This window comes from Leuresthes tenuis, unplaced genomic scaffold, assembly GCF_036924035.1.
Source record: "Leuresthes tenuis unplaced genomic scaffold, fLeuTen1.0.hap1 SCAF_12, whole genome shotgun sequence".
NCBI lineage: Eukaryota > Metazoa > Chordata > Actinopteri > Atheriniformes > Atherinopsidae > Leuresthes > Leuresthes tenuis.
Window position 1 is genome coordinate 28,448,950 of NW_027325366.1, and position 11,909 is coordinate 28,460,858.

General features: G+C 39.6%; 1 protein-coding gene across 1 annotated transcript; it reads right to left on the reverse strand.

Annotated features, from left to right (window-relative positions):
• Window positions 1-60: 60 nt before the first annotated feature.
• On the reverse strand, window positions 61-8,442 carry nyx (nyctalopin). The gene is made up of 4 exons (XM_072396537.1): window positions 8,421-8,442; window positions 4,381-4,667; window positions 2,454-2,758; window positions 61-889 (listed from the first exon to the last, which is right to left on the reverse strand). Exons 1-4 carry the CDS (start codon window positions 8,440-8,442, stop codon window positions 61-63), a joined length of 1,443 nt encoding a protein of 480 aa, XP_072252638.1.
• Window positions 8,443-11,909: the final 3,467 nt, after the last annotated feature.

Here is an 11,909-nt window from a genome sequence, read left to right on the forward strand (position 1 = left end):
CCCCTTTTACATCATGGAAGATTTGAAAAAAATCTACTCCATGTTGTTTTTGTACAGCTCTCATGTGCAGTAAAGACAGAAATGAGTATCTGACGGGCCAATGAAACCAAAGATGAGCCACACCCCCACAAAGCAGAGCAGTGATTGGCTTGCTGGGACTTGTTGCCCTCTGACTCCTGCAGTGAGCTGCCCTTCCTCCGACTCCAGCAGGGTCCCGTTGCGGAGGCTCTCGGTCCCGTTCCCCATCTCCTCCCTGAGCTCCTGCTGGAGCAGTTTGGAGATGAGGCTGTTGAAGCGGTTCTCTGTAGTGGGGATGACCTCCGAGGAGGCCGTGGTCAGGTTGAGCTCTGCGGGATCCACACATGTGCCGTTCACATTGGCGAAGACCACTTCGCTTAGATCCAGTCCCGCCACGGAGGAAGGTGAGGCGCAGGGGATGTCCCGCACCAGCTTGTAGCTTTCCATCCATTGCTTCAGCCACTCGAGGGAACAGTCGCACTCCCAGGGGTTTCTGAAGAGGTACAGGTGGCCCAGGAAGTAGACGGGCTGGAAAACGCTGAAGGGAAGGGTGGTCAGGTTGTTGCTGTTCAGATGGAGCGTGATCAGGCTGGTCAAGTTCTCAAAAGTGCCTTCCTCAATGTTTAGCAGCTGGTTCCTGTCCAGGTACAGGACCTCAAGCTCAACCAGGTCACTGAACCAGGTTTTGGACACGTTGATCAACTGATTCCCCCCAAGGTTGAGCATCTTGAAGCGACTGAGGCCTCTGAATGCAAACCGGGGCAGATCAGACAGCAGGTTGTCATTGAGGTAGAAGTTCTCCAGCCGCACCAGGTCCTGGAAGGCGTTGTCATGGATCACATTGATGCGGTTCTCCTGGAGGTTCAGGTACCTGAGGTGAACAGAGATGATTTAATGTCTTAACTGAGGCATTTAAGCTGTATTTTCTCATTTCTCAGCCTTAATCATTAGCAGCTAGTTGAAAATAAAAAAACATTATGTCTTACTAATTTAATCGTAGTTCAGTGTCTGGAGCCAATGATGCAGGAATCATTTCATGGATAAGATCCAAAACTAGAATATGTCAGACTTCTAATTTTCTGTCTTTAAAAGGAAACTTTAAAAGCTAAACAGAAGTTGTTGGAAAATCCTCAGCTTCCATACTTCACAAACTCACAGAAAGGCACAAATGATGTGAAATGCCCTTAAAAGTGCTTAGTTCATGATATTTTCCTGTTTGCTGGCCATGTTACTGAGTCAAGATGTGTTACCATCCTGGAAAATTAGCTCTGCATCACCAAGCCGCCTTTAGCTTGTGTTTAAAAGATGTCCACCTGTACATCTACTGCAGAGGTAATGGCTGCCATCTTTACCTGACATCAACCCCATATCATTGATGATTGTGGAAATGTGCTTGTCCTAGTCATCTTTTGTATGTTACATTGGACCAAACTAAAGTTCCAGGATCATATCCTTGTCCAAAGCAGATTGGTGATTCATCTCTGAATATAAACTTTCATCCAATCCTCCACAGTCCATGGCTGCGACCTCGTTTTCTTCAGTTCAGGTGATAGTGATGGTCTCTGTCTGGCTTTTCTGGATGTAAATCCCATTTCCTTCAGCCGGTTTCTTACAGTTTGCTGATAAACATGGACTCCTGCTTCTGCCCATTTGTTTTTAATTTATTTTGTTGTGCATTTTCAATTTTCAGACATACTGCTTTGAGTTTTCTGTCCTGACCCGAGTCAATCTGCACGTTTCTCTTTTAACCTTTGCTTGAACCTGCTCCAAACTTTAGAAACAACCAACATGTGGAATTACCTCTTTTAGTTTCGGGAGTTTTTATCATCTTTCCATTGTTTCCACTGACAGCTCTCTCGTAGGCCGTGTTTCCTCCATGTTTAAGGGGCCACTCGCATATTTTGTGCAGGTTTTTAAAAATAAATCAAATTGAATAGTGATTTGTTACATTTAGTGGTAAAACAAAATAGCAGATTTAATATGTGACAGCAGCCACTTTATTCTCACATCTCTTTTTTGTTGTTTCAAGGGATCTTTCTTAAGAAAATATGATTTTTAAAAAAAGAAGAAGAAGAAGCAGGAAGAAATTCTGACTGTTGATTTAACTAACTTTAAGAACTTTAAGATCTGTGCTACAATATCGATATTCTTTAATTAAGAAAACATAATTAAAAGTGTGCTGCAAAGTAAAAATCCAAAGTATTGACGTTGTTTGAGTTGTTTTAAAGTGGCTAAAATTCAGCTCTTCTGGTGGTTGTGGTCTAAGCAGAGGTTAGCATGGCTTACCAGTCAGGATTCCTCACCGATTCTCCAAACTGAGAGCGCCCTGACAGCCATCTACTGCAGGTGAGATACTCCCTATTCAAATATGACGATATGTGAAGTGATGGTATACTTCACAAAACTGCATGTACTACTTGCAGCCTTGGACTTACTTGAGATTATCCAGGCCCAGCAGGGAGTTGTAGGCTACCGCCTCTATCTTGTTCTTCTCCAGATAGATGTGAGTCAGGTTCTCCATGCCTCTGATGGCTCCCGGGATCCTCCTGAAGTTGTTTTGGAAGCACAGCAGCTCCTTTAGTGACGTCTGCTCGATGAAGATGCGGTCGGGGATGCTGAAGAGATTACAGTCTGACAGGTCCAGCCGCACCAGCTTCTTCAGCCCGCTGAACGTTCGTGTATGAAGGTAGCTGATGTACTCGTTATGCGCCATTTTCAGCTCAACCAAGTTGGCGAGGCCCTGCGAGACAGAGGTTTTTTATCGTGTCATTTGTTTTTTGAAGGATGAAACATCTTTTCTGTTTTTTTGGTCATGAAACAAGTTTTTGAGTTGATGAAAATGTGGATTTAATTTCTTAAAGAGGAAGTTAAGGAAACATAGACACACAAGTATTTCTTGCTACTTTTTTGGGGGGGGAGGAGGTTCTCTTCAGTGTTTTATGTTGCTCTTTGTGTATGTAAAATGTCTTCAAAGTTAAAAAGGCCAAACAAAAGCGAGTTATTCTCTTGACCTGCCTGGAATGCCCCGTTGGTAGTGCAGACTTTCATTCCTTTATGGACTGACATAAGCACAAAAGACATTTATATAATGTCAGCTGCCTGCCTGCCAAATCATCTGCTGCCTCACAATCTGTCATTCTGATTGAATGGGCTGACCAATCAGAGCAGACAGAGCCATTAAAAAGGAGCGTCTTAAAGAGACGGGAGTTAAAACAGAGTTTCAGGCACGGGGTGAGAAGAGGCACCTCTGCACAGTAAATGTGGGGAAAACTGTTCAATAAATCACCAAAATTAAATATTAAACCAGGAAATGTACATATAATGGGCTATTTAATGCTCCACAGAACATACAAATTATACACAATAAATTGGTTTCCATTCACCTTCATTATTTTGGAGTTGAACTACAATGGCCGCATTTCCCAGAAGCTCTTAGTGAATCTGGGAAACGAGACCAATGTCTGTAATGTTTATATGTCTCAGAGAGCAGCTGTTTGACCTTAATAAGTCAACCAGAGCTTTAAGGTTCTTTCTTATTTTATGGGGGGGAAACTAATCTGTATAATGTGTAATTTTCTCAAAAAACTATGGTAAATATCCAGCTAATATGTCTCCTTTACTTTATGAGAAACCTTTTTGTGTAACTGAGGAGTTTTATGGTCATAGTTTAAGTGGAGAACCTGGTTTCAAATGGTGCTCTAAAGCAGGGGTGGCCACATTGATGCCGCTGTCCGGCAGGTTTTAGATGTTTCCCTGCTCCAACACACCTGATTCAGATCAATGCATCATTAGCAGGCTTGTGCAGAAATGAACAATCTTTTGAAGAGATCCACTTCCTCTGAATCAGGTGTGTTGAAGCAGGGAAACATCTAAAACCTGCAGGACGCCGGCCCTCGACGACCAACTTTGGACATCCCTGCTCTAAAGTGACAAAAATCCTATATTATCAAAAGTGAGACTCAAACATAAGGAAAATAATTGTACAAATTCCACTGAAAATGGACAGTTTAATTAGTTTAGTTCATATTTTTCCAATACAATCTTCTAAAAAACTGCCATTGATTTAGCCAGGAAATGGCTAATGCCACACAAACATGCAAATGTGAATTAATCCATGAACATATATGTGATTTGGTGCTAATGAAGTGCCTCAATGACACTCCTCTGCTCAGTGTTACTGCATCAGATCCCTCCAGTATTAAATACATTAGTGACTGGCCCAGCCTGCACAAGGTCAGCTGGGACTGTTTGAAGGGGAGTTGGACAAATTCAGCAGAGAAAATTTAACATGAGTTCTGAAAATCTTTAGGACACCAATGTTAATATCTGAAAAAGAAAATTTGAGCATATCATTGAGCAGACCTTAAAGGCTCCTGGGGTTATAAAGGAGATGTTGTTGTGGTCCAGAGAAAGAGACTTGAGGGAGGGCAGGGTACCAAAGGCCCTCTCTGACAAGAACTTGAGCCTGTTCTTCTCCAGGTTGATGGCAGAGGCCTCGCACGGAAACTCTTTGGGCAGCTCGGCCAGGCCGGAGCGATCGCAGAGCACGCTGCAGCTCTTCTCCTGGGTGCAAGTGCAGGACGGCGGACAGGCCCGAACACAAGCCCACCGTGCCAAGACCGCCTGAGGCAGCAGGCATAGCACAGACACTGAAAGAAGGACAGGAGGGCATGAATGTCAGAGCAAATGGAAACATAGCAGTCAGTCTGCTGGGGAGAAAAACTGCAGATAAAAATATTCCTGGAGTGTGCTTAACTGTACTTTATGGAGTAGAATTACACCCTCTAATCATTCTGAGACCTGATTCTGCGTGTGCATATTACTGAATAAAATTTCAACCATCAGTTACAAAACAAATAAAAAGGTCTGGAAGTGCCCTCCAGTTAAGAGTTCTATGTAGCCCAGAACCAAAAATTCAGCCTGTATAATGATTGACTTCAGGCATCTCAATGTGTCACAAAAGTGATACATGTTCACATTTAATTAATTAAGGAATCACATACAAAATAAGAAAAGAGAGAATAACTTAATGCAATCCTATCATGTCAACTGATCATAAACTCAACTAAATCTCTCAATGAAATATTAAAGTAATAGAGATCTTTACACAGATTTATGTCTCTTTGAGGGCAGGACCTGAATGTGATGAATCCACATTATTTTATAACCTCTTTTTAGGACAAAAACAACATTTAATGGACTCATTTAAAAAAAAACTTTCACTATTATAAGAACCACTACACTGCAAACCAGTTAAAATTGAGAACGCTGATCAGTCTTCTCAGTTTCTGTTGTTCAGCATTTCAACTGAGTAGTGCGACATTTTATTAGGTTTTAATTAATCATCTTTGCTCTTTTTTTTTATAAAATCAACAGTAGGATAGATATAAAGTTAAAGCCAGAGGACATTTGATTTACTTAAGTGTGAGGAAACCGAGGCAAAGAGCTCGAAAAGTGTGAAACCCTTCTAGATTTCTATCTGAATATGACCAACAACTTCCTTATATTTTCACTTTATCCCTAAAAGACGATAAAAACAATCCACTTAAAGGAAAAAAATTGTACTTCACCATTTATTCATTGAGCAAATAACCCAGCATTACATGTCTGTAAGCAGGTAAAAGTATGAGAGTCTTTGTTTGTTTGAATGTGCTGTGACTCTAAACTATTGATCAGCACTTAACTTCATTTTGGAGGAATTTTAGTCTTTACTCTTAACATTTCCTGGATGTTTGTGGTTTCAGTCTCTTCCACAACATTTCTGTTGGAAGTTAATGCCATTATATTTCTTTCATCCTCCTTTAACCTTTCTTCCGTAGAACAGATTGTTTCTGCATGACTCACTTTCTGTTGAGTTTCAGTTCACATACAAATGTCCTGACATTTTTCTTTTAGATGTATTGTTCTACAAATTATGGCCCACTATCCTTGCCATAAACAATTTTCATCAAAACCTGCTTAAACCACGATACTATCACTTTCACAGGTGGGATAATGTAACGCTAAAATGGAGCCCTTTGCTCTCTCTGAACATAAGGCTCTCAGTCAAGTAAGAGATAAGCATGTTCAAACATTATAAACATTAACCAATGTGCTGAACAGCTGAAAGCATACGAATAGCAACAAAAATAGCAAGACACAACAATGAAGCCAAAATTAATAAAAACACATGTTGGGACCCTCTGATTTGAATGTCATGTGTTGGTGAGATCCGAATGTAAAGAGGCAAAAGTCCCATCTCCTCTGAATGTAGGCAGGAACATCTGGTCACCTGACCTCCGTGATCTTTTGGGAGATTCATAGTTAAAAGATCAGAGAGATAATAAGCCACTGACATGATTAATGAAGAGTTAGACCTTAAAATCAATTGTGAAATCAGCGAGGAGCAAATGCAGAAAACCCAAAACAGGTGAAATGTGGACTCGCTCGTCTGTGCACTGAACAAATTAACAAGAATAGATTCTCATTTGTGTAACTGGGTTATTTACTTTTATGACTGTGTAAATCTAATGATGTTTGGGCTCATTTTTAAGCATGACCGTAGCCTTCGCCAAAGGTTTTCAGAACAGCTGAGAAAACTGACTGCAAGCAAACAGTCATAATCATCTAAACATCTTTACTTAAAAGCCAAGGATCACGTTACGATATTAACCTACTGAATGTTTTTTTGTGTTATGCCGTCAAAGTCCCGACTGATGATCAGCTGCATATACTGGCACAGTCTATCAGTCTACACTCAAGCTGAGATTAGTCACTTTATCTTCTGTCTCTTTAAGACGCCCCTCCCTAAAAGCCTGCCTTCGTCTGATTAGCCGTCTTCAGGAAGCCTGTTGAGTGGAAGCACCCACTGCTTGTGAAGTGGACTGCCTGTACCATGGTTTCAAGCAGTCCACTTCTCACAGGGATTATTTTTACACGTTAACCTCTGTATTTAAAAAGCTTACCACGTCTATAATGAACACCCAACAATGTAAAAGTATTTGTTAGAAAGTCAGTAGCTAACATGCTAAACAAAGAGGATTGTTATGTTAACGTTGTCATTTTGAGTGTGTTAGTCTGCTGATTTCAGCAAATATGGTGCGTTCCAGAAGTCAAATACGGGAACAGGAATGACATCACACCAGAAATTCAACACATCTGTATTCAACTTATTAATAAGTACACATAAGTCTGATTTGTCTGCAGAGGATAATTGTTGTTATTATTAAAAAAAAAAACTGAAGCAAACTCAAAATAGGGAGCAAACTAGTTAAATCTTAATTGGAAAAAACAAGTACTTACGCAAATCTTGAATTGGACTGACCTGATTTAATTGAATGATTATCAGACTTTTGACACATTAACCATATAATGTCATGGGTGTTATATTTGATACATACATTTCTGAGACCTTTTGAATCACCAATTTTGGTTAAAAACTTTGCTCAAAGCCTGTTGTACACAATCTGATGCTTGTCTTTTGCACTATAATAATTCTGACATATCACATGGTCAAATTCAAAATGGCTGAATTCCCCTGTTGGCTGTTGAGTCAAGGGGAAACATATTGCTATTTTAAAGATTTTATGGTGAGATTTTCTTTCACATATTTACCAATATTTCAAAATGAGCACTCGCTCTGTTGAAGCAACTTCTAATTACTTAATTTTTTGCATTTCAGTTTATAGTAAAAATGTGCAGAAAACATATATGCAAACCATTTTTGTTTATTTTTGGGCCAAAAAAAGACCTCAGATTAAAAAACTATAATTTCTCGGGTCAGACATCATAGGATTAAACTATTTTTGTCTGAATTCTTGCATTATATGTGTTGTTCTTCTATCCTAACGAGGCTTTTCATCTCATATTTATAAAACAATTTTCATACAATTTTCAAACTTTTAATGCCATTAAATGTGATTTTTGCCATGACTTGAAACTAGTTTACTAAAAAGATTTCAAAAGAAAACATGCAGCTCGGCTTCCCGTTTACCTCTTACTGATGAGTAGTTGATTTTTGCACCAGCTCTGTACATAGAAGGAGAAATGACTGGATGTTTGAGTCATGCTGACTACCAGTTTGAAGGTTAAACTACCTTTTTGCCAGATGCCAGTGAAATGACGATGTGATTATGAAAGAACAGCTTACATCAGAGATTAGCCTCGCAACAATAGGTATTGTCTGTGTCTAGGATTTCACCCTCAGTCTGGTTCTCGTTAGCTCAACTTCAACTATGCTTTTTAGGCTGATCAATCAGTCTTTGTGGAAGAGAGGCTTCTCATGGGGCCTAAAATTCCTAAAAGTCTTCATATTGAGGAGCCAGTCTTGAGATATTTGTGATCTTCTGTCCTATTATGGAGTGGAATTATTTTGTTCTGGAGAGGAAACATGAAAAGCAGAAGAGAGAAAGATTGAAACTGACCAGTGAAAGTGATGACAGTCATTACTGTAGTCTCTCATCTGGGACATGCCAGGATTAACGCAGGTCTGAAATGGCATAGAAAGAGCACAGCAACACTTAATGATGAAGTATCATGAATTATATGACTATATGATGTAACTTGCTAGAAGTCTATATTTGATCTAGTTATGCATTCACAGCTAGAGCGACAAGGAGCAACAAAGACAGCTACCATTTTTTATGTTTGCAGATGCAACCAAATGCAGCGATGACATACCTGAAGCTTTTTCCGGACAGTTGCATCCATGTGTGTTAAAAGTCACTATCCATATATTTATGCAAGTGTCCATCCTGTCCATCCCATATCAGTCCACACCGTGCACCGTCCATGTCATAACTAAGCAAGCTTAGTGCGACCTTCTGCCTGTCACTGTTCTCCAGCAGAAAATGTACGTGGTTGTGTTTTTACACTTCATCCTCCTGTGTATGTGCGCTTCTGATGGGACACACAAACACAGCAAAAAGCCATCCCTTAATGGCAGTCAAATCCCCTGAATGGAGTGATGGAAGGAGGGATGGGGATGGAGATTGGCGGTTGGCAGGATTACAGAAGTAAAACCAGGCTCTGAGATGACACCACAGAGGCATAGAAGTAACTTACAAACCCAGATTACACACTACCACCACACATGCGGAGCGAGAAGTTGGACGTGAAACTTGACAGAAACACAAATGTTGAAAAGGATTAGGGGATCAGCAGACCATCAGCAGTGTGATCCGGTTGAAAGAGGAGATCAATACAATTTGCTAAATAAGATTACTATACTTGTACGAGATATATGAGCCTCCATTTTCCCCTACAGCTGTGTTAATCTGACTTCAATGGCCCTAAAACCTTATTTTCACAAAATGACACAGAAATTATACAACATACCTTTAATGAGTGTCGCTGACTCAGTGGTTATGAAACCCACTCAGCACAGACCGTATGCCTTCTCAAGAGAAGCATGAAAAACCCTTCCCAAAATCTAGGGTAAAACCCAGTTTTCATGAGTATAAAGAGACCATCTGTGGAGGCATTAAATACAGGTCACGGTTCTTTTCACCAGGAAGTTCTGCACACATTCGCATACCCCTCCCTGAACATCTGGCTACATTGGAAAGAGACTATGTTAGCATCGGGGCAACACTCTGGATTTGGGTCAAATGCAAGATTCAGCTGATACCCAAACACCAAACCCATTAAGAGAGCTGAAGTCAAACAACTTCCAGGTTTTGTTCTAAAAGGAACAAAATCTCATTAAAATACGAATCACATTTGTAATCATGCTAAAAGCTAACAAGCGGATTTTGTAACTGCCTTTTTGTTCAGTAAACAATCTAATTTGACTTATTTTTGAAAAATATGTTTTTTAAAATAATATGGGTTCATAAACACACTTCTGAATGTTTGCAGGTTAATGTTCACACCATGACAGCAAAAAAAGTTTTCTGCAATTGCCAAATTAAGCTAGCACCCAGCTAGCTATCTAGTAATTCTTCTCATACAAATCCATCTAACACGCCACATAAATTAGTAATTTAATTTCCCAAAATATAAAACCCTACAGTTCATGGCACATACAACAGTGACATAACAAATAATCATATATTTTCTATAAGGGCCTGATGGTTATTTAATTAGCTTGAATACTGTAGCGTCTAATTTTGTTGCTTTGTCTGTTCCCAGGATCAATCAGAATTAAAAACAATTATTGTGAGAATGCTGATTAAACATTATTACACTGACTGAGTACGTAACTGATGGTTAAGAACAAAGCATCGGTTGATGCTGGAGCTTTTCTCAAACACTCTCACAGATGGCATCAAGCTAGAAATATGAAACTCAGTACACGTGTTGAAGTGTTCTTACTGTTGAAGTTACTGAACAAAGTTTTTTACTTACTGAAAGGATGTTAGTGATCACTCTGATGAGAGACCAATGTATTCTCATGATACTAAAAAAAGGAGCTTCACTGCTGTTTTTGTTATAATTGTTAGTAAAGGACACATTGGACTGGCCAATATGAATGCAAAGGAAATTATACCATCCCCAAAGTGTCTAATCAACATTCATGTAAATCAATATGAGGAAAAGATTTGATGACTACTTTCTCTATAAATTTCCCTCAAATAGCTTTTGTTGTTAATGGCTGCTATATAAATCAAACTGAGTTGAACTATACCCCACCACCTCAAGCTTCACATGAGGAGTGACTGGAGTCCTGCTAACTTGTTTGAACAAATCAGTGCGTCTGTATTTGTTGGTATGGTTTCAGTTTGCCAGCAGGAGAACAGATCAGGATGAACAGACATGTCCAGAGCTGCTTCTCCACCATTTGTCATGACACCAGGATGATGAATTCTGCAAATAATATAAATTGCTTAAGAAAATAAGCAAAATGATATCACAGGGAAATGGGTAATGGTTACATCTGTCCACATCCAAAGTGTCACAATGAAGGACCAGAAAATGACAGTGAAATGTTTTATTGCTTGTTGTTGTCATTTGAGCCTCACAATGTTTTTAGCCTAAACCCAACCATGGGTTTGGCTACATCAGGTCAGATGGGACTCAAAGTTGATTCTGAAAAGTTGATCCAACCCCTCCTACCTTCTTGGAAAATGCACAAGCTGTATAATGTGTGACATAATGGAAATAATGCAGACCTATGCGTTGGATGATTTGTAACTCCAAAGGGAGTAATTTTAAAGATTTGAAGCTTCTTTAGTGAAACCGGAAAGTTTTGTGTTGTGGACCAATGTCAGTCTCAGTCAACATGAAAATGTTGGCTGGGAGGATGGACACAACATCCTGGATGGTGCTAACTTATCATCCCTTACACACATCCGTCAGTATGTCCAGCTCAAGGCTTAGCCGCTCTCGTGGAAAAGAGGTCAGTTCCGGGGACCCACATCCACTCGTTTCCCCTGAGCTGCCTCAAGAACTGCCTGCTCTCGCCCACCTACTGTATGTAGTCAGGCAGGCTGCACAACAACAAAAGCATAGATATATGCATTAATCATATGAAAGAGATAAATGTCTGACTAATTTAGTTTAAATTCAGATTCTTTATTTTTTTTAAGCGAAATGCAGTGGGTAGGGAGGCGGATGAGCGGGGGCAGCCCCCACACCCCTAGTTCCAACGTCTATGCCAAATGGTTCTGCTTTTTCAAATATTACGCCAATTTTGAAACATGATAGCTCCAAAAACATGAAAAATACTTCTGCATTTTTTCAGCCCTTTCATCAAATATTCTGTTTTTCCAATAGGTTTAAATCATTCCACTGTTGTTATTTCAACTTCAAATTCCTTCAACCAAAACTTCAGCAACTGTTTTTTCAGCAATTGAAAGTTAATATTAACATTTATTTATATTATATAATATTACTATAATATCTTTATGCATTGTTTCTCTTCTTTCTGAATTTTTTCCCTTATGTTTTTCATTGTTTTCCTTTTCTGCAGT